Raw genomic sequence first — 22,378 nt, 5'->3', positions numbered from 1 at the left:
GTCAACATTTGTTTGGGTAATTTCTAGTAATCCAAAATTAATAGATGCTCTAGTTCAAACATTGACTTGTTCTGTTAACTGGAGTTTGCGTGACAAATTAAATAGATGGTTTATAGTTGTTGATTTTGGTGTGAGTGTGCTTGTGATGTTTTTGGTGATGAGAGACAAAGGGAGTAAACATTTCGGATAAAAAGAGCAAGATGGACAAAAATTGAACACTGGCTCAAGTAAGGAGCCAGTGTGTAGAGTGGTGGCTTATTTTTGATCTGTGTACATTTGAAATTAGATTAAATAGATTTTGATTGAGCAATTTTAGGGAAACAAGGTTATATTGGTCATTTCAATAACACTGAATAATTTATATATGATGGATGTTCTGGCTTTCCCTTCACCTCTGAGCGTGACGTAATCAAAATTCACTGAGGTCAAAAATATATTGTTGATATTTTTAAAAATAAAGTTGGACACACACACGCCATCTCAAATTGTAAAAATATTAAATTAAAATAATATTTGGAAAAAAAAACGTATAATTTGTCCCGGCGAGATTATCGCGACCCACTTCCGCCCCTCTCCCGCCTCCCTCTCCATCATCCAATTCCCGTCTCGTTACGTAATAATGGCGCCAATCCAAAGATATCATTAACATGACTCTCTCCATATTTATGAGGGAGCGTGTGACTTCTCCACAGTTGACCTCCTACCTCACAAGACGCAAGTAAACAAAAAAGAAGCACACAGAGGACGAGCAACGCAGTGTCGACGCGAAGGAGAGAAATTCTTTTCCTATTTCCTTCTTGTCCTACTTGTCGTTATCACCTGGGCAGGTGGTCATCATGGCGGACGGTGGTCTTCTCGGTCCGGTACCGCAGCGGCTCCGGGCCATGTTTTACTTACTCACACCGAACGAGTCCTCCTTCGAGAGTATCCAAGATGTCCCCGCGTACGTCCATCAGGTGAGTTCACAAAACGCACCAGTTAATCACTCGATAGAAATGATAAAACTGTTTTTATTAGTTAATACAAGACAGACAAGTATATCAATAAACAATTTTGTCCATGGTGTTATTCGGACACACTGGTGCTGGTTACTGTTATTATTGTTTTTAACACTCAAATTCAAGTTCACCTAGTTTGTTTTATAGCATAAGTTTAAAAACAAGATCTGACTTGTCTCTTCATTTTATGTGGTACAAAAGCAAATCATTTATGACAACTTATATAATTATTGCTAAAATATCCATCTCATAGAAATGATAGCGCAAAGAGACATTGCAAGCAATTTTTCTTACTAAGCCCAACAAACTAATATTTTTGACAGCCCTGATATAATTGCATAGATTTCAAGAGTGTAAAATTGAACTTTTCCAACATTTACACGCCGTATTAAAAGCGTCACAAATCATTTGCTACAGCGCTCAACTCAGTTAAACCCCGCAAAATACTGGCGACACAATATACCAGCTTAGTTGAATTAAAAATGTAAGCAAAGGATGAAGAGAGTTTGTGGTGTCTTTCAACTTTCCATCCACCATTACACCAATTGCAAAACCATTTTTGGCCCTTAGGGATTCAAAGTTGGCAGTGTGTCACATGGCTGAGACAATGGCTGTAATTATGAGCATTAAGAAGCCAAAAACCTCCGGCCATTTTTCCCGAAGCCACATTCCATCATGATGCAGCTGACTTGAGACATCCTGCGGCGGCCATTTTGACGTATGACAAGGAAGGATTGGCAACCTGGATAATTTTTCTTCAGCGCTACTGCTATTACGTCAAAGTTTGATAACTATTTTTAAAACTCACCACAAATAAAAAGCTAGCGATGGGCAACTTTGTCCAAATCTTCCCTGAGCGCTCACATTTAGCAGGTCCTTTGAGTTCATCTTCTTGATCAATTGCCCCTTCCACGTGATGTTCTTACTTTTTGGCCGTCTGCCACGGATAGGATAGTAGGAAAGTTCTCTCAGCATGAAAAGTGATTGGGAGTGCAGTTACGCTCAGTCTAATGACTCATAATTCACATGCTGCAGGGCTGAAAACAGTAAAACCTTTGTGTTGAAAAGTAACAATGAGGACAAAAGTTGTGTCAATAAAAAAAATAAAATACCTGAGGCAAACTACACCACGGGTTTAGCCCAAGAGCTTCTAATTTAACACAAATAAAACAAAAATAGGTCAACAATGAAGCTATACAACAGAATTGCAGAAGGAGCCTTTTTAAAGAATTGGCACTGGCTGTGTATAGTCATGATGAAATACATTTTGTATTTTGCCTCTTTGTATTGTATTATTTAAGCCTTTTAAAAAAACCTTTTCAAATTTAACAGAGCTACAGTATAAATATTTGAGTTCTGCTTCATCCATTGATGACAATGCTATCAAGTGTGTTTACCCAAGTGAAACTAGTTTGTCAATGGCAGTACAGTATTCTATGCTCATTATTTCTGAGAGCTGCCTGTCCTTAAAAGCCTCCTAAAATTTGTAACCTTGGTTGACATTTCGCAATTCGTGATTGGAATTTTATAATTAGTTGGCCTCGGGAACTGTCATGAAACCTATTGGTGGGGCGTATCAAAAGAATTAGTTACACAACAATGCTTCTTTTAATCTGTTAGCTCTCAGGCAAGGCAAGGAAATCAACTTCTTTAGATTTGTAGTCTTGGTGCGGTAGTGAAAGCGGGGATAAAAGTGTCTTGTCAGCCGCCATGTTTTATGTCAAGCGTGACCTCGGCGAGACGTATGAATGGAGGGAAAGGCGCCCACATCTGGTCGGCAAATGTTCCACGCGAGGAACCAAATTATCCCCGACCAAAAAGCGGTGCGTAAAGGCTGCTAAAGTGCAGACGGCATCGAATTGACTTGGAAAGCATTTTGAGCATTTATTCCACATTCTGTATTTACAGTAGACAAACAATTCAATTGGCCAACCCTCATTTAACAAAAACGGTTGTTGCCAGAATATCCTGTTTATTCCATATTCCATTTTTGGGTCAAAATTGTAGATATTGAACATTGATTTTCTTTATTTGCAGGCTGGATTGGTCCCTGTTCCCGGCGAACAACGAGCAACAGGGACCGCTCGATCATAAAAAAAAAAGGATAGTTGATAATAAGTATCAATAAAATCCAAGCAATGAATAATAAAACGCTATTGAGCTTTCATTCAAGATAAAATATGTTGTTTCCGACACCCTGTGCTACGTTTTACAATGGAAACGCAAAACAATCGTGAATTTAACTTTACTGCTGGAGGGGGAAACGGGACTTTTGACTCGGACGTGTTCGTAGCAGTCTGCGACCAGATGTTGGAATTTTTGCGCCTGTTGATGACTCCCTGGCGTTGCGCTACACAGATGCACACACACACACACACACACACACACACACACACACACACACACACACACACACACACACACACACACACACACACACACATGAACAGACACATGTTGGTGCTGTGGCTAAGTATCTGGCAGATAAACATGAGCAGCACTAATTACGTAGTTCCATGTTTGACAGTGCCATTAAGCTGTTATGACATGTTTTCCAGAGAGAAGGCCGTTCCTCAGCATTTATTCGGTCACACAACAAAAGGCTGGATGCACCAGGCATGCAAAATGTGACACAATTTCCATCTTTTTTTCTGCTCCTGAGTGGAACATTTTGGATATTTGACATGGAATTAGATTCCAGCCCTCCATCTATGGATACAAAAATATATTTATATATATGTCATTAAAAAGAATCACAATGCAAATATGGTCGATACAAATAGTTATTTTTATTATGCTTTTTTTTTGTGTAATGTAAATGCTCCTCTCGTGTATTCTTTGGCAGCCTCGTCCAGGCTGATGCTGCTGAGAAGCAAACATCACGGATGACCAGACTTGAAAGTTGCCTTTTTTTTTTTTTTCTCTGCGCCTCCAAAACAAATAGTAGTCCTGCAAAAAGCAACATTGGATGCCCTGTTTTTACTTGCTTAAAATGGTGCTGAGTCATGATTGTGTGTGTTTGTACGCAGGCCAACCCTTTTTTCCTGGGTCTGGTGATTCTGGAAATGCTGCTGGGCTCGCTGATCTCGGAAGCCAAACTTTACAACGTTGCTGATGGGATCATCTCCATCTCGTTAGGGATGATGTCGCGACTCCCGCTGTGAGTGGACACCTTTAAATGAATGTCAGACATTGTTATGGTGATTTATTCAGTGGTACATTTGTCTTTTAAAATGTAATCTAAAATAATTGGAAATTATTATCTCCAACATTCGTCTATTCTGAACAGTAGTTAAAAAAGAAAAAGTGGATTGCTCGTTCACAACAAGCGCTAGTAGCTAATGAAGCTCTAGCAATAAATAAAAAAAATGCCTGTAACTCAAATTTTGATCTCCATCAAGGCTGCTGGTGCGAGGTCTGGAGCTGTCGGCCTACGTGTACGTTTGGGAGCACTTCCGCCTTGTGGAGCTGCCCTGGGACTCTGCGTGGACCTGGTGGCTCAGCTTCCTGGCCGTGGACTTTTGCTACTACTGGTTCCACCGCTTCGCCCACGGTATTTACACGCTCACATTCGAACTCATATCACATGTTTCAAGATGTATCGCAATTTTAAAAGTTACACTAAAAACACGCAAAGATATTTTCAATATGTTCAATCGTGACGCTGAATCAAATGAACATTGTTGCTTTGGTCGACGTCTGCTCTCGCCAGGGTGCTTTAGAGCTTTGCAAAATTGCGTCCGTGTGGAAGCAAGAGGGCCATAAATCTTCCCGTTTTGCGTTATGGGGAGCGTCCAATAGAAAATTGCCAAAAGATTATCGTGGTGCGCCGAGATGCGAGGCTGTTATTAGCTCCATGTAAAACAGCACTTTCAGTTTCAAGTCTTTTATGGCCTCCCCCCCCCCACCCCTCTCTCTGCCGTCGCCACATCAAAGTGGGACGGCAGCGTAATTAAGTGGAAACACTTTGGAGAGGCAGTCAGACGTCCACGCTGATGTCTTCATTACCGAAGAGACGTTTCTGCTCGGCTTAACGCTCGCCGCACGCGCAAATTTAGGATTCTCCCTCGACGGAAAAGTCCCGAGTCCAAACCGGAGCAGACTCTTTGCCACCGCATGCTGTTCCGTGACGCCGTTCCCCACTTCCAGTTGGTCCGCTTACAGAACCAAGCGTACCTTTGGGATCACTTAGTTTTATGTGGATGAAGTTTTAATATAACGATGGGGGGAAAATAGTCAAATTAATAACTCAAGTTAAATAACTGACATAAAAAAAGTAGTAATTCTGCAAGAACTGAATATTTCAAACGTTATGAGATCATGAGTTTTTTTTAATAGGGAAATTTATATTAAGAGAGAAAAAAAAATCACATTAAGAGTATACATTTATAATTTATAAGAAAAAAGATGGCGCGGAGAATATTCATAGTACGAAGAGAAAGTTGCATTTTGACAAAAATGCCAACATTATATGAAGCAGTTATAACAAAAATAAATCAATAATACACTTGAGGGGTCAAGGTCATAATTGTATGAAGTTGGAGTTTGATGGCAAATAATTATACTATGACAAACATGGCAATCTTATGTGTTTACATGTACAGTGATTTATTTTCAGTTTACTATAATCCTTGATTGCTGCCTCAAATGAGCTCGACTGATGCACACTTGAAATCATCCTTGTGAGCATTGTGACGCTCCATTGTGAATCTCCACTTGTGGTCTTTGTCTGGCATTTAGCTTGCGGAGGAGCCAGTGGCAGCTCCCCGCCTCAAACAGTCTAACCCCTGGGCAAGACGTGACCTTTAGTTAAGCTGCGACCGCATCCATCAAATAACCTGAAGAGCGCACCAGAATAGCAAAAATGTACGCGGAAGCAGATGGTTTTGGGCGCGCGCGAGGCAGCCCGAGCTCGGAGGCGGCCGTGTTGTTGACAGGCGCGTTGATGCTGTTTACTCTACGCGTCTAACTGCAGCGCCACTAATGGCAGCTCTGCGTCTAAATGCGGCCCCGCCGGCGGGGCGGAGGCCATTAATCAGACCCTCAGCTGTCCCGCCTTTGATTATACATGAGATAATAGAGTCGTCTCGCCAGGCCACGCTGCTTTTCGGGGCCCAAAAACGGCAGAGCGGTCTAGCTAAATGGTCACGCTTGCGTCTCTAATGGCTTGTAGTCCCGACCCGGAGCGACCAGTACAAAGATTTCTCTTCCTCTTGTGGGCTTTTTTTTTTTTCCCGCACTGGGGAAACACCAAGGGCCCAATTTACTAAAGATTTGCGTGTGCAAAAACGGCCGCAAACCACGATTCATTTTGCGCATTGTGGGAGGAGTAGATGCAAAAAGATGAAATTATTCAAATTGAAATACACATACAGTAGAGGATATAAGTCAGTAGTCCAACTCCTGATGAATTAATGTATTGATTGGAGGAGAGGCGTCTCAGTGCATTAAGCGCAGAGAATCAACCACGCTCAGCATCTTTCGTTCGTGCTCAGGAACTTTTTTTTTTTTTTTTTTGGACTTTGCCCCGTCAGCTGTGCAGAGAGCAGCAGACAAACACGTGTGCTCAACGCTCCTCCCGTGTGGATGTTATTATTTCACGAGAGCTGCCAGGGAAGTTTTAACCTGGCCACCGGGGGCCACTTCATAAATCTTGGCGGTGACGGCGAGTTCCTGGCCTCGGTGCAGGTTTGACCAAAAGCCCCCCCCCCCCCCCCCCCCACTTCGCCCTCTACGCCCCCCCCCCCGACTCGAAGGCCAGGATGTGGGAGTCGAGAAAGAGAGCGAAAGGCCTCCCGGGAGGCACAGATAACATCAACAACATCAGCGGGGGCTTTGATCCGAGATGAGCCCGTCACAACGGCTTAGACTTTAAATTCGAACTTGCCTGTGTAACTGTAAAAGCCCAGTAAAAATTCACGTTTGCTGCAGATGATCTTTTCCGATGTCAGTAAAACCACGAAAGCTGTCCTGCGCGGTGTCTACATTCATTGCCGCCGGTGTCGTAATGGTGATGGGATATTTTCTTTGGGGCCCCCCGACTGCTAATTAGGGAAAATGTACAGACGACTACCGGTATAGCGACGCTGACCAGGTCTGTAACTTAGCAGTAATGCCACCGTTCTGTCTCTTGCTACTTTTTTAGCCGAGTAACGTCACCAAGCTATTTTTAGCCTTGGCAAATGCGCAACCACTCCATGCCACCTGGACTGAATAAAGCCATTTGATCATTTCTTCCACCTCCTTGAGATATGGAATAAAACTGAGCCACATTTTTCAATGGATTTTTCCAAATACAATTGATCTCAGTGCGAAAGTCAACGTAATTGTCGTCGGACCAGTGGATTGTGTTTGAACGTGGAACGTACCACTTCACAATTGTATATAAGAAAAGAGTTGTTTGTAGTGAGCCAAAGTGGGCTTGACCAAAGAGTGTGTTTGCATTGGTGTGCGTGACAGAGCCGAACTGCGGTGTAGCGAGCCATTCGGTCCTGTCCAGTCTTCGCTCCATGTTTGGATTGGCTCGCTAGCCGAGAAGCGTCCAATCCAAACACGACCGTCTACTTCACAGCCCATTAGCGCCGTGATTGACGGGGCAAACTTCCATTCACAGGACTTTAAATCAAGCGCCCCCCCCCCGTCTATTAGTGCCAGGAGGGCCTTCGCCTGATGTCATGCTACTGGAATTTCACTGGCGTGGCAGAAGCATAGGACATTTCTTTAATGTATGAACTGTTAACGGAACGGATCATTTGGGTCCACGTAGGCTAGCTGATAGCATTGTAGCTGTTTTTATCATTTCCATTTTGTTTTGGGTCAACGGTAGAATAGCTGCACAGGGCGAGCTCAGCTCACAACAACAGGCGGCAGGCCGTTAATGTCCTCCATATAAAATGTACCAAATGTTCCGAGGATGTTTTTGGAAGCGTTTGAGATTGAGGTGGGCCTTGTCGTTTTTTTGTTTTGTTTTGTTTTTTTGTGTGCGTTTGAGAACTTTTCCCTCCTGAACGGCATTGGCCAAACTATGCGGCGTCCTGTGGAGTTCAGAGATGAGGACATGAGCTTTTTCAGCGAAGCCTAGCGCTTCCCACTTCCTAGCGGTGACAAGGAGCATCAATCTTAACGCGGCCGCGCTGCTGGACCTTGCCAAGCTACATTACTGTTGCATGAAAAGGAAAGCAGGAAAAAAAAAAGACTGCGGTGTTGGAACAAAGCATGAACATAAACACTTTATACTTTTTTTTTCCTCTGCAACAAGTACGTAACGATAGATCAACACTATACTTGTTTAATTTGTTCAAAATTCTTCAAATGAATGGTTTTTGTTTTATGGACATCAGCACAAAAAGTGTGAAACTCAACTGGACTTTCAGTATGTTCATGGAGTTAAAATATCTGAGGGCAAACAAATACTTAAAGAAAAAAAAAGCAACATGCAATAATATATATATTTTGGAATTGACAAATTGTAAATAAAATAAATAAATAAATTAAATAAATGGTTGTGGTTTTTCCCCTTATATAAAGTGGAACAAAAAATGCCATTGCAATCACTGTTAATTTTCTGATATGATTAAAACATTCCATTGACATCTTTAACATTCTTCTTTTAATGGCCCAAATGTGACCATTGATCATAGTGCACTACGCACATGTAAAATATAAAGAGAGGGAAAAAAAAACTCAGTTTGGTGGTCTGATCAGGGCCTGGAGTCCCTCTTGTCCACAGCTGTCTTTTCCAGCGAGAAACACTTTTCAATAGTTAAACGCTTGGGAATCCTCCAAATCTTGTCACGTCCCAGCTCTGCTCTTTCTTGTTTTGTCCTAATCCCTAAGCCGTCATTTGTACGCCCGTTTCCTCGCACCTGCCGAGCTGCAGCAATAAAGCCAATATCCTACTTTTCCCGGGGAATCCTTCTGGATTTCCCCCTTCCCCTCAAGTCGTTTCTCTGATTGGAGCTTGGAACGCACTCGCGCTTCTCAACAACGTGTTTGTTCAGGTGCGAGAGACCCCCCCAGCCCCCCCGACCCGTGGCCTTTAAGACTGTCGGCCTCGATACAACTCACAAGTGTCGGTCGCACGTGATTGAGCACATAAAATCATAAACGCCGTAAATCACATTATCGTACCTGAGTGAAATCTTGAGATGAACTAAAAATTACCTCATAAAACTTTTTGAAATTGGGCTCAGTTGTACAAATAAAAAAAAGAAATCACCACTTGTGTGCAAAGCAGTAGTTATTTTACTTTATAATATTTTTGGAAGCCTGTAGGTGCTAAAGTGCTCCCGGGTACACCCGGTGGTCCCCAAACCAGTTCCCTAACCAGTAAAACTTAACTAGCTTGTTCCCATTGCACGGTAAAATGAAGCGTAACACTGACACAAAACAACAAAGAAATTCGAACGATACAATCATCGGTGCAAAGCTGCGATATCTAAGGCTGAAACGATTAATCGAAAAATCTGATCGTCAGACCGACCATTACTGAAGGAGCAAGATATATTCGCTTTAACCGTGATGCCAGAAAAAAATAGTCAAAACGTAATGTGTTATGATTTTTTTTTTTTTTGTAGAGGTGGCTATCCTGTGGGCGTCCCACCAAGTGCACCACAGTTCCGAGTACTACAACTTCACAACTGCACTACGCCAGCCGCTCACTCAGCAGCTGACGTCGTGGGTACGTTCCTACTCCCGTGAACCATTTCCAATACTCATAGAATTAAAAAAAAAAAAAAAAAAAGTCATTTTCGTTCACGTCCAGATTTTCTACGTACCTATGGCCTTGGCCGTGCCACCGTCCGCCTTCGCCGTCCACATCCAACTCAATCTACTCTTCCAGTTCTGGCTGCACACGGAGGTAGGCATCACGTCAGCGGTTGAAAAAATATCAATGCTTATCTTATTTGTCTGCTCCTGTCTAGACGCTCAATAAAAATGAGCCTGTGCTGTTAAATATTCCAAACAGAAGCAAAGCGACGACAAGTATTGCTGTTATTTTTCTTTTTTTTTAATGATCCTTCCTGGGAATGAATGGCTTTGTAACGCCTCCAATCCAACCTTTATAGTGCGCTATTAGCCAAAGTGCTCACAACAGACGCCTTTTTGTCTTTATGGTCATTTTTTTTATTTCACTGCTGCATGGATTTTGTTGCGCAGCCAAAGTGAAGGTTTTTTTTTTTTTCAATCCAGTGCAAAACACCCAGACGTGCTATTACATAGAAATACTAAATGACCAATTATGAATATTGTCCAACTCAGCATTCCTGAGGCATGTGTTGGAAGCCAATAAGAATTTGTCAAAGTATAGGAACTGGATTTTGCTCACATTGGGGTTTTGAGACTTTTTTTTTTAAGCATCATGTTAGGATAAACGTATCCAGGTAATCCTGAAATAATCCTCGATACCTTTTTCAGATAATGTATGACAGATACATCCACACAATTTTGTGTTGATTGGTGTCTGATGATTTAAAAAAATCTTTGCAGGGTTTGAAACTAAAATGCAGAAACTCACTTCAAGGCTTTTACTTTTTCTTTCAGGTAATCCGAGACATGGGACCTCTGGAGTGGATCTTCAACACCCCCAAGCATCACAGAGTTCACCACGGTGAAGACCTGTTGATTTGGTCTTATGATTTCTTTTTTTGTTAGCATTAGCCTTGTTAACGTTAACCTTTCTAACAGGAAGAAACTTGTACTGCATTGACAAGAACTACGGCGGGATTCTGATCATCTGGGACCGATTGTTTGGTAAGATAAACGAAAATGGCTAACAGGGAAAACTTGTTTTGTTTTTGGTGTTGGCTAGAAAGTGGAGAACCGTTGTTCTGAAGCTAACAAAGATAATTATAGTATTTCTGTTTTGAGATTTAAACAAGATGAGTGTTGGTTTTAGTATGAAAGTAAAAGAACCCTTGTGCTAGTGTGGCTACCTCAATTGTGTTTTAAGGCACCTTCTCACCAGAAAAGGACAAGGTGGTGTATGGCTTGGTCTTCCCCAGCAATTCTTTTGAAATCATCACAAGTCAGGTGAGTACTGCACTTGCTAACAAACTCGCTCTTATCCAGGTAACACCTGGATTTTTATTTTTATGTTAAAATTCCCCCCCCTCAAAGCCAGTCTCACCTATCAACATGAGTCCTTGGTAAGCATGTCTATCTAAAAAATATGTTTACCTTCAAAAAAATATCTCAAGACATCACAAAATTTGAACAACGTCTCCTCAATAAATGAGCACCGATAAATGATCATCACATGTGGGCAAAATTTGATAACTCCCCATAAACACAAACCACTGCTCATTTCTCTCTTTTTTTTTTTTTAAATCTGATTTGGTGTTCTGTCCTCTTTTTCAGTTCCACTATTATTTGTCCTTGTGGAGAAGGTCAACCACTTACTCGAGTCTTTCAGACAAAGTATCAACTTTTGTCAAAGGTCCCAGCTGGACGCCAGGAAACCCTCGGCTGGGCAACCATGATCACGTTCCAGAGGTGGGTGCGGGACCACGTCGTGACCTGACATCATTGCAAAAAAGAGAATTCCTCACGGCGGGAGTCTTCTGCGACTTTTACAGGGCATGGCCACATCAAATAAAAGCTGCAAAGTCTTTGTAGACGGAGCACAATAAGTTCATTTTCACCGTCTCTGGGATTAAAACCGCATGATGCCCCAGTGGAAATATGCGTGTACACACGTGTGTGTGTGTCTACAGAAAGGCTCCAGTGGAACGAGCCGGCGGTTAGCTTTGAAATAACGTTGATGGTGGCGCATATTTAGTTCCCTCATGCGTGACACTTGAGGGAATTTTTTTTTTTCACAATTCAATTGGCCCCTTTAGGCAACTTCAGAAGCCAAACGCCATGAAAGGTTTCTCATGGTTGGGGAAGACTCACCAGGTGAACCACGACCCGATGTAGCTGCAGGTGTGTCCAGGAGAAGGGGCAGCGGGCTGTCCGGCTTCTCTGGCGGCTGCTATTGGTCAATTTATTTGAATTCCCCCCTTCCCACGACAGAAAGAGGTCACATGACTCAGCAAATTCCAAAAAATAGACTCATGTCTTCCAGTAAAAAAAATTAAAAAAAAGTCCAGATGACCTCATGGGCTCATTTTCATCCCAACTGAACCTTTAAAATAATAAATTTCGTTCCCCATCACCCCTAAAAATCAATATTTGTCACTTTCTTTTTCTTAACTCACCTTTTACACCGTTGGAGTCAGAACGACAAACCTTTTATTGAAACATTTACACACACACACACACACACACACACACACACACACACACACACACACACACACACACACTGCAATGTCTCAAAATAAGCTTCAAAGGCAACTTGTGGCACTTTGCAATGTTTATTACAGCGCCGCAGAACAATATTGCCACAACAGAGGTTCCCTTAAGTGGGGAAAAACAGCAGTGACGTTGACATATTGTATATTTTTCATTTGGCCCGATAAGTGATGGCTTTGCGTTTGCTCCATTAGACGATGGAAAACTTAACTTCGCCGTGATCCCGACACCCTTGATGTCATTTGTATAGAGATGGAAATCAAACAAGATCGGCCAGACTTTGAAAATGTATACGCCGTATATATATTTTTCTTCCTTCTTCGACTCTTCAAACTGACCATCGTTTTATTTCCGCGAGTCAAATGAAAATCCTACCCATTAGACATACAACAAGGACTGTGGTTTTGCAATGAAAATTCACCAATTTGATTTAAGCTAGTACATGAAATTTGGTAGGCATGTCTGTGGTGAAAAGACCCACAAAAACACTCAAGAGGCCATGCCCTAAAACACAAATGAATTTAGCCGTTTTGGTTCAATGCTGAATTGCAAAGAAATGTAATTTGTGCCCAAAAAGACACAGGAAGTCTGTCAATTTAGTTTAAAGTGGTCACTTTTAGGTCACCACTCTGTCCCTTGCCTGGAAGATTTTGTTCTCCAAATCATTTTCACCAAGTGGTTGTGGTCAAGCGGTTTCAGGTCTTGTGTATTTTTTTTCTTTTCCGCTGGCAGGTGACCGGCATGGAGAAGCCTCACGATCCCAGCTGCTCACTGCCCTCACAAGTTTACGTGGTGACACATTTCCTGCTGGTGCTGCACACGTACCACGAGCTCTTCGAAAACCAGGCGGTACGTATTTGTCACATTTAGACACACGGAATTATTGGTGGCTAAAAAAAAAAAAAATTGAACAATTATATTAACATTTGGTTGTCACCTTTCCACTTTGTTGTTCAAAAAAAATATTTTTTTTGAATGTAATATTTAAAAACACCCTGAAACCGTTGACATAGCCGATGTTTGGTCCATGTGGGCGTCTTGACGAGAAGGTGCTGAGCTCCCTAATTGAAGACTACTCGTCTGCCAACATGATTGAACTAATGACACAGTTTATTGCGGCCGCTCGAGCTCCAGTAACTTTGACTTAAAAAACAAAAAGAAAAACGAGCTGCGTCTAATATCGTGACAGGATGACTGATCGGCCTTTCCCTTTGGAGGAACCTTTGTCTATTATTTTCCACTTGCCCAAGCCAAAAGACCCCCTTCCTTTCCTCCTCTGTCAGAAAAATAAAGCATCGGGTCTCCTCGGCAGTTATCTTTGGAATCCTTTTTTTTTTCCCCCCTCAGGCATAGTTTTGGTTAGCCGAGAAGTGCCGTTACGCCCAAACTCCTCTTGAAACTCCCAAATAAAATTGCCCCCCCTCCCCTCTCCCTTTTTTTTCTGTGCTCCTCAGTTGTGGTCCCACACGCATTTACACACACGCACACACACCTCCAGGGCCAAGAGGGCTCCCCATACTTCGCCTGCAAATGAAACACCAGCTGGTGGTCCGGCAGTGAACACAAACGCCTTAATTGTGGACTGGAGCCTTTCCCAAGCAAAATAGCCTTCAGGATGCTGCAATCAGGACTTTTTGCGAAGGAAAATAACAACGAGAGCTCTCCCGGCTCCCGCAATAAATCATGTCACCCTTTTGTGTTTATGTACCGTACGAGTGTGTGCCAGCTAGCTAGCTTACTGTACGCTACAGCTAACGTTATCATTGTCGATGAGTTGAAGCTGATTGTGTGTGTGTGTGTGAATTTTATGGATGACAGTACATTTATTAACTTGCTTTGCTAGTTGTAAAGAATACTTTGGTCTGTATAGGCTTCTGATTGAAGATTGAAGGAATGACTAACTGAACTACCAAGTGAATGATCAAGTGAGTGATATGAAGTCAAGCATTTCTTGAGTGAGTGAATAAGTGACTGACTGAGTGACTGCCTGACTGACCAAGTGACAGATTGACTGACTGGCCGGCTGAGTGTTGAACAGACTAACCCTACTGAGTGAATGACGAACTGATTGAATGACCGACGATCTACGATGAACTGACTGATCGGAGCGAACGGGGGTGAGCGTCTGACGCCCCATCAAAGTCCATTAAAAGTTCTGTACACAGCAGAGCGAGTGCACAAAACGTTATAGAAAATGCAGTGTACCCAACCATGTGCTCGCACACTCACGCCTGTTTGCCTTGGCAGTGCCCAGTAAACAGCTTTGCGGAAAGCGACTGCAGAGCCAAGTGGCCATGATGCTGATTACAGCTTTACATTGGAAGTCACGCCATGTTGCTGTATTTGGACCCCTAGACGCTGAGCCACTTGACCGTCCTGGGAATGACGGGCTACGTCATACTCACGCTCACCTCCCTGGGATTCATCATCGACTGCAGGTACTCTGTATGTGGTACAATTTGGATCATTTGCATATGTGTGATACGCCGCAGGCCCTTCTTTCTCAAACAAACACTTGACATGTATTTGATTATGAAATGGTGTATTGGCTAAATTTGTCAGATTTCATATGCAAGAAAATCCCTAATGTACGCGTGTATATGTTGCATCCAGGCCGTGGGCGTCCATTTTGGAGCTGCTACGTTGTATGTGCATGGCGATGTTGCTGCAGTACAGCCATGTGAAGGCCCCCAACACAGCTCTGACTGTGCCCATCCAGGTAAGGTCTTCTGACTTTTTATCCACTTCACAAAACAGTCAGTCAGTAGGCGAAAAAATAATGTACAAACAAGTGTTAACATAAATAACCTGACAATCGTTGGATTGAATACCTTTTCTGAGCGAGCTGAACTTGGTGCCCCTCCCCCCCCCCCCTAAATATATATGTGGTCCAATATTTAGCATTAGCGTGACAGCGTTCACCGTGCTCATCACCTGACCTTGCGTACTGCTTCCTGTTCTGCTCTACGCAAAGATAATCTCCAATGACAACTGTGACAATGATCTTGAACGATGAAGTCACTTTTCGGATAAAAGCGTGCCGTCACGTTGATTGTCCCGACACGGTCTCGTGTATTTGTGTGGTCTGTTTTTGTGTGCAAAGTCCGGCCGGCGGAGTCTATGATCTCTCGCTCCAGATGCGCGTGCCAATTAGCCCTAAAATTGGCGTGCCGTTATGGCTGTGGACTGTACATGGTGGCTGACCTGTCATTACTTTTTAACCCCCCCCTCATCTGGGCTTTGTCCTCGCCCTGCTCGCTGAGCGCAGAGCGACGCTTCTGGAAACAATTAGTGGCGTCTGCCGCTAACTAGAGCTGGCTGATGAGATTTGCACGTGAGCACAGAGTTGCCGCTTTTATTGTCCCGGCCACATCTGTAGGGTTCAGGTGCGCCCCCTCCCCTCCCAAAAAAAAAAAATCTGTATTATCATTTTAAATTAGAATGATCACAATTATTATATTTCACATTGCAGTTTCTCAGCACTAATTAAAGTTCATAAGTCTTATAGGACAGTATTTTTTTCAACTCATTAGCTAATGATGATAATATTTCCCACTCTGTTGGTGATATGAAATATTTATAGCATTTCATGTCTATCATACAAAATCCGATCCATTCATACAGACGCTTTCCAGCCTCACGTCTGGCTCGTGAAGCCTCGGTGTGATTCCGTGGTCAGAGCCTGCCAGCTGTTAATAGCACCGAGAGCTTTTAGGAGGCCGTATATCTGAAGCCAGACATTTTGTGTGCAAGTGTACAGTCAGCAGGGGCCACAGCACAATTACCAATTTTTTTTTTTCTTCACCGATTGGCCGCCGCTTCAAAACGCGTCAGAGCGGCGTGTCGTATCATTAAAAGCGTGACGGCTGCTTTCGCGTAAAAGGGCGCCCATGTGTCAGCCACCATTTTGAGTCTTTTGTGAGCCTTTCAAGCACCTGCCAGCACCAACGTGCCTAATGGTACTTAAAAAGTGCTCAGTCACACAGGGCCGTAACCATCATTTCAAATATGTGGGTGGGTGTCAAGGAGTTAAGATACTTTTACAAGCAAATTATTATACGCTTCCATTTTACTGCTTTTCTCTATGTTGGCCAACAGAATAAATAATAAATTAAGGCTGAGTTAAAATACATAGTTTTATTATTATTATTATTATCAAAATAAGTCTTCAAACAATACAAAAAGCACTTGGACTGTTGCCGATACCCTCTCTTATATTGTAAATCATATTATTATTGACAGAAATAGGGTGTCATAATTTCATTTTTGTTAGCCCGAGAGCACAATTGCCCAAGTCGCTTGAAACAGATGAAGAAAACACATGAATTTTTATTCTATAAATTTTTACTGGCATAACAGAAGTCTAAAAATGACTTTGGCGATAACGCGAGTCGGCTAACATTTTGCTTAGGGCCCCATGGAGGCTTGTACTGACTCTGATGTTTAGTTTTGGTCTTTCCATGTCAATGAAATTTGATGAGTAATCATAAAACAGGAAAGTAATAAGTCAAGCCATGACAGAGTTGATTGAGAGCTCATTTGTGCTTGTCTGCTTGTCTGTGGAAAGATAAATGTCCAGGTCACATCAATATTATCAAGTTCAAGTCCGACACAAATCAGCAAAAACACTGAATGCCGCCTCGCCTTTTCCTGATAAGACAACCCATGGCGAAAGGTCGCCATTATCTCGCCGCCAAAAAAAAACTCATGTGCGGAAGGTCGAAGCGGTAAAATCACGAATGAGGATTTGTTTGGAGCTGTGCAAACTCTTGAACACAAATGGTGGGGCAACACATATAGACATCCATCCTCTGCAACTAATATTACCGAATCTTACCGAGTCACTTTCAGTAGTTTAATGAAACTCTTATTTCATACCATAAGCATATATTTGTACTTTGTTTGTCCCACTCCTCAAATCCAGTCCATAGAATGCGAACAGTACAGGACCCAAACGACAAGCTTGATCAAATATGAAGGTTTTAATCCCGCTCTTAAATATGAAGAGGGTGTCTGCTCCCACGAGAGTATCTTGTCGAATCGACTCCCAAATCATTCAAGAATAATGAAAGAGGACGTTCATAGTTTTTCCGCAATAAAAATAAGTCATATTTTACAATAATATGGTCCAGGGTGGTAATATCGTTTCGTAGCATAAAGGCTTCCATCGCTCTCCGCTTACTTCATTGAACAGGCTCGCTCGTGACTTGGCTAACAATCACAAGTGGAGTCGTAAAAATCGAATTTTTCAAGTGTCCCCGCCTGGAAAAGTTTCCTCGCTGCCAGTTTGGTCAATTTTTTTTTTTGTCCCCCCTCAGTCCGAATTGCCCTTGAGTCGTTTGGGCACCAAATAGGTTCCCGATGACGTTTCCAAGTTGGCCGCCGCCGAAGCGTGAGATTGCGGAAAAAGAAAGTCGCTATGAGGAAGACTGGAAGGAGCGTCGGAAAAGCGGTCGCGTGCAAATACTTCCCGCTTTCAAGAAGAGAAGAAGTATGTTATTTTATCGGGACGCCGACCACGGTAATCACAGAACCCACGTGCTCTGTTATTGATCACTCTGTTACGGTTCCCAAAACACCCGAGAGGAAGCGGTCTGTCGGACCCGTTGGACGTTTTTTTTTTTGAAAACGTAGCCCCTGAAGTCAGTTTCACTTAGCAACCTAAAATTTGGTACAGATGGCTATCATGAGTTAGACCTACAAAAACATATCAAGAAGAAGAAATTTTGGCAGTTTTCAGGGATCCTTCAAACCTCATCCCTGGAGATTTGAAACCATGTACACTAGACAATAGATGGCAGTTTAAAACCAGTCTTCGGGCCATTCGTCAATATCCAAGGAATCAAAATTCACTACTGTTGTAAGATCTTTTTTTTTTTAAACATAATCCCTTTACTGCCGTCTTCTTCTTTCTCAGCCTCGTATTTTCCAACAAAGTCCGCAGCGGGAGCGTACAAGCAGGGGCGTCATAACTCTTGTAAATATCAGTGGGCGGATGGAAGGAGTCGAGGGGGCCATTAACCTCTTTGCCACCCCCCCGGAGACTCATTTGTCTTTGCTGAGGAATCCCCTTGAACTGAGTAGCAAAGGGCAACCACGTTTGCGCTCTTTAAGCTGTGAAAATTCAAACAAGGGCTTCATTTTTACTCATATCTGAAATGAAACGACATTTAGTAATCTTAAAATTAATTTCAACATTTTTTTTTTTTAATAGCTAGCAAAACTTTACATCGAAAATGACTGGTTGCGACATATATTCCAATAACTAAGTAAGTAGGGAATAACTGGGCTGTAATGTCCAGTGCGAAAAAAGACCCCTCGCTTTTCCTCGTCTTTGAAGCCGACGTGTAAAAGAAAACGTTTAAATGTGAATTTTTCTCCAGGGACGGATTGTAAAAACGGGTTTCATTGACGACCGCCTTATTTTAGAAGTCAAGAAGTTGTAAAGAAATGTTTTAATGATAATTCTTCTCAAGGGAGGAACCCTAAAACACAGAATTTTGTACCACTTCCACACTGCTTCTTTCCATTTTACTTTCATCCTTTTTTTTTTTGTTCCGCTCGCCTTGCCGTACAGATTTCTGGCGACTGTGGTCAGGGGGGGGGGGGGGGGTGCAGGGGTGCGCAAACCGTAAACCGTGATACAGTTGGGTAACACTCCACACCGTGTGTAAAATCGTCTCTCACTCGCAGATTGTATTTTTCCTGAATATCAACGACGATAAAACAATTTTATGATCTGGCATCCAGTTGAAGTGGGGTTGAAAATGTCAGGGCTCTGCAGCTGCACGGCTGTCTTCAAATGAAAAATCGGCTGAACTTCAGCCTTCCGGCGAGCGTATCATTTTGCTTATCAAAATAAAAATAAAAAATTGTCCATAAACGAGATTGCACAGCAAAATGAGGTGAAAATATGGACACACTTCCTGTCTACTCTACAATGGTGAGGCGTTCGGGAAGGATACATTGGGCAGCTTTACATCCCACCAGAGGCTGGAGCGCAGCCATGAGAAATATTGCTGTCACACACACACACACACACACACACACACACACACACACACACACACACACACACACACACACACACACACACACACATCAGACAGAACACATGTGAAACAACACTTGCTGTAAGGTGAAAGTGCAATTTAAAAACAAGACAGGAACTTGAGGGCCATCGCTGTGTACACAGTGAACCTTTGTTATATTTAATTGTTGCTTTTAATACGATTAAAAATGATTTTTGAGCACCGGTAAAAATGTATCGTTTGTATTTTATACATTGTAGCCCAAGAGAAGCACGGAAAAATCCGCATGTGCAGCATGACGCAAAAAAATGCGGTCTGGTTGTTCACGGTTTACAATTGTGAGCATATTTTCCGGTCGTGATGACTCGCGGTGCTCATGTGGCGTCCATGTGCGTCGCGTCACGGTTTGACATGACATGTTGATGTGACGTTAGTGATGATGAATGAACAGTTGCGGATTAAGAACAGAATGCGGTTGTTGTTTTTAGCAATCTTACATATGATCGAATAAATGTAGCGCGTGTTCACATATGTTGGACGTCCGCTTTTATTGTCCACTCAGGTTTCAGGTCCGTGTAACTTCAGCAATATTAGCAACAAGACTGTTTCTTTATCAAGTTAGATTTTGAAATGACTTCTCACGCCGCCAGAGCGCTGGCCCTTGATGACATCAGCGTTTTCCCGTCCTCTCATTGGTTGTTTCACGTAAGTTAGGATTTCAAGTTTATTGTTTCAACTCAAAATTGCGTTCCAAGCCTGGCGAGGACTCGGTTAATTCGTTGACAGGATTAGCGTTTCAAATTAAGGTGTGACGTTTGGATTACGGCCTCAAATTTGAATTTAAAGCCCTGCGTTAGGATTTCAACTGTGGACTTGAAGACAAAGTTAGAATTTCAAGTAAAGCTTTCAAACCAGGGTAAGTATGAGGTTTTTTTTTTTCCATTTGTTCAAATAATTGTAAAGTAAATCAAATACTGTTGAAAATGTCATTCTGTAAAACCGCTAATGTCATTTTACTAATACAATTTATGTCATAACACTTCCCACAGTCTGTCGTGTAAAATGTGCAGGTCTTTGTCTCCCTCTGTCTGCTGCACTGCTTAATACTGCAAGAAAAACCAGTAATCCCACTACTTGTAACGTGTTTATGTGTCATTCAGGCCTTGGTGTCCCTCAGTGTGCTGTACTGGGCTCTGCAGAGTTTCTCGCAGCTGCCCTCTATCAAGTGGAAGTCGCACTGAGAACTACCACCCGCTGACTCCTTTTACTTTTTAGCCTCTTAAACTGCACCCAATAGCACTGTGAATTTAAAAAAAAAAGAAAAGCATCATTTGCTCTATTATATTTCTTTGTTCCATAAACAGATGGAAAGGTAGAAGCAAATAATCTAACAATATACTGTTGTAATATGGCTGACAAATAAAGTCATACAAGACATGAATTTTTCTTTGTTTCTTCACTTGAAACATGACATCATCCTATTTATGAATTCAGGTATTTATTATTTATAGTTCAAGACAAGGCTGGGATAGGATGCAAGTCTAAAAGTCAGGTATGTAAAGGTAAGAAGTAATTCTTCTTTTTTTTTTTTTTGAAATATCTCCAAAACAATGGACCCGAAGCGCCGTACGCATCCTGACATTAAAGCCTCGACGGCGCTCGACTAATCCTTTCATCGGTCGATTCTAACGTGATTTTTGTCTTTAATCATCGCAAGTAATAAAATGAGACCAGAGCAGACGCATTGATGGCGCTGGGTCGGGTTGGAGCGTCGGAAAAGCGACGCCCGAGGCCTGCCGCTTAACCCCGGACAAAATGTCACCGCGATCAATAACGTCCGTTGGTGCTCATTAGATCTGGACACAAAAGAAAATGACAAAAAGTCAAAGAAAAGATGCCGAAGGTGATGTATGTTGATTTTTTTTTTTTTTTTTGGATTCTTGTGAGGAAGCCAACTCGGCGTGGGTTCCGTTCTCTCTCGGGAAGAGAAAACTTCACGTCGGGTCATCCCTGTAGATTTTTAGGATCTTACATAACAAGGCTCCCGCATCTATTTTTAGACTCACAAGTGGAGTAGTAGTGAAGTGATTGAATGATGTATCCAGAGGTTGAATGGAGATCCAATTGCTCTTCTGACCTCACAACACTTTTTAGCCTCCCAAGCTTGGTGAGAAAGCCTCGAAGCAGCGATGTGAATCGACTGCAGAGGCTTGATGTGCACTTAAAAGTTGCCATGGCGACCGCTCGCTTTCCAGTGTATGAGATGCGGGCGCACTTAATGATCCGTTCCCATTTAACTGCGTAGCAAAGTGGTCTCCTCAACCCGGGGGCGGAGTCAGAACATTTTCAGTGATATTTTATGCTTAGACTGTTGTGGTTTTTGAAGCGACAAAATATTTGAACACAAACGGTGGCGCAACAAATGTAGACTTGTCATATGACTATCCTCAAAGTCATATATTCTAACTAAAAATGACTAATATTACAGCATATAGTGTGTGTATATTACACTTTTTGCATTATTCTGATGATTCTTATCATTTCAATGCATTATTAAATCCGATAAATCAGTTCCGTTCCGTTGATTGAATGTTTGAGCCAATCCAGAATGGAATCACACTGAGCATTTCTCCTTGCTGTTGTAGTGCCGGATGAAAAAATGTCGTTTCTCCCCACAGGTTGGCGCACTTAGCGGCTGTCGTCTTGAATGCTAACTGATGCTACGTTCACGCTGACAGGAGAGAAAGGGAAAAAAAAAAATGCAGATAGAGGGGCGGGAAGAGTGATGATTCTGCGCTCTCTCTCTCGCTCCCTCTGTTTCTCGCTTGGAGGAAAACAAACAGCAACCCCCCCCCCCCCCCCTCAGCCCCCCCGCCATGAAGAGTGGGCTGCGGCAGTAGCACAGCCTCTCTCGTTGGACATCTGATTCAGAAATCCACTTTCTTGGCTCAGCATCTAATGGAGCACTCAATAGATGGACCAGCGGATTGACGCCCCCCCCCCCCTCTTCTAATTCAGAAAGACTCAACCTTGCTTCAGCACATGCTGGCT

The 22,378-nt window shown here is 42.6% G+C and overlaps 1 protein-coding gene across 7 annotated transcripts; it reads left to right on the top strand.

The window, feature by feature from the left end:
* The first annotated feature begins 580 nt into the window (after positions 1-580).
* Positions 581-22,325, top strand: agmo (alkylglycerol monooxygenase). 7 transcript variants are annotated; one of them, XM_085919054.1, is made up of 14 exons: positions 581-956; positions 4,028-4,158; positions 4,400-4,551; positions 9,575-9,678; positions 9,763-9,858; positions 10,542-10,608; positions 10,686-10,751; positions 10,951-11,030; positions 11,358-11,492; positions 13,029-13,145; positions 14,652-14,734; positions 14,910-15,015; positions 20,488-20,889; positions 22,006-22,159. In XM_085919054.1, the coding sequence occupies exons 1-13, from the start codon at positions 837-839 to the stop codon at positions 20,566-20,568; spliced, it is 1,338 nt and encodes a 445-aa protein (XP_085775180.1). In that variant the 5' UTR covers positions 581-836; the 3' UTR covers positions 20,569-20,889; positions 22,006-22,159. The 7 variants fall into 7 exon arrangements, with proteins under 7 accessions (XP_085775180.1, XP_085775181.1, XP_085775182.1 ...); XM_085919055.1 differs by having other exon boundaries at positions 20,488-20,879; positions 22,006-22,054; XM_085919056.1 differs by lacking the exon at positions 20,488-20,889 and having other exon boundaries at positions 22,006-22,325.
* Positions 22,326-22,378: the final 53 nt, after the last annotated feature.

This window comes from Syngnathus leptorhynchus, chromosome 8 (assembly GCF_054491065.1).
Source record: "Syngnathus leptorhynchus isolate UIUO chromosome 8, UIUO_Slep, whole genome shotgun sequence".
Taxonomy (NCBI): Eukaryota; Metazoa; Chordata; class Actinopteri; order Syngnathiformes; family Syngnathidae; genus Syngnathus; species Syngnathus leptorhynchus.
Note: the sequence above shows the minus strand (reverse complement) of the source record. Positions and strands in the feature narration are given on the sequence as shown.

Bases quoted from the DNA above. Each gene is read 5' to 3' on its own strand.
- agmo (XM_085919054.1), top strand. From the start codon at position 837: ATGGCGGACGGTGGTCTTCTCGGTCCGGTACCGCAGCGGCTCCGGGCC. The intron at 4,552-9,574 runs GTATTTACACGC...TTTTTTTTGTAG, and splicing joins GTTCCACCGCTTCGCCCACG to AGGTGGCTATCCTGTGGGCG. The intron at 9,859-10,541 runs GTAGGCATCACG...TTTTTCTTTCAG, and splicing joins AGTTCTGGCTGCACACGGAG to GTAATCCGAGACATGGGACC.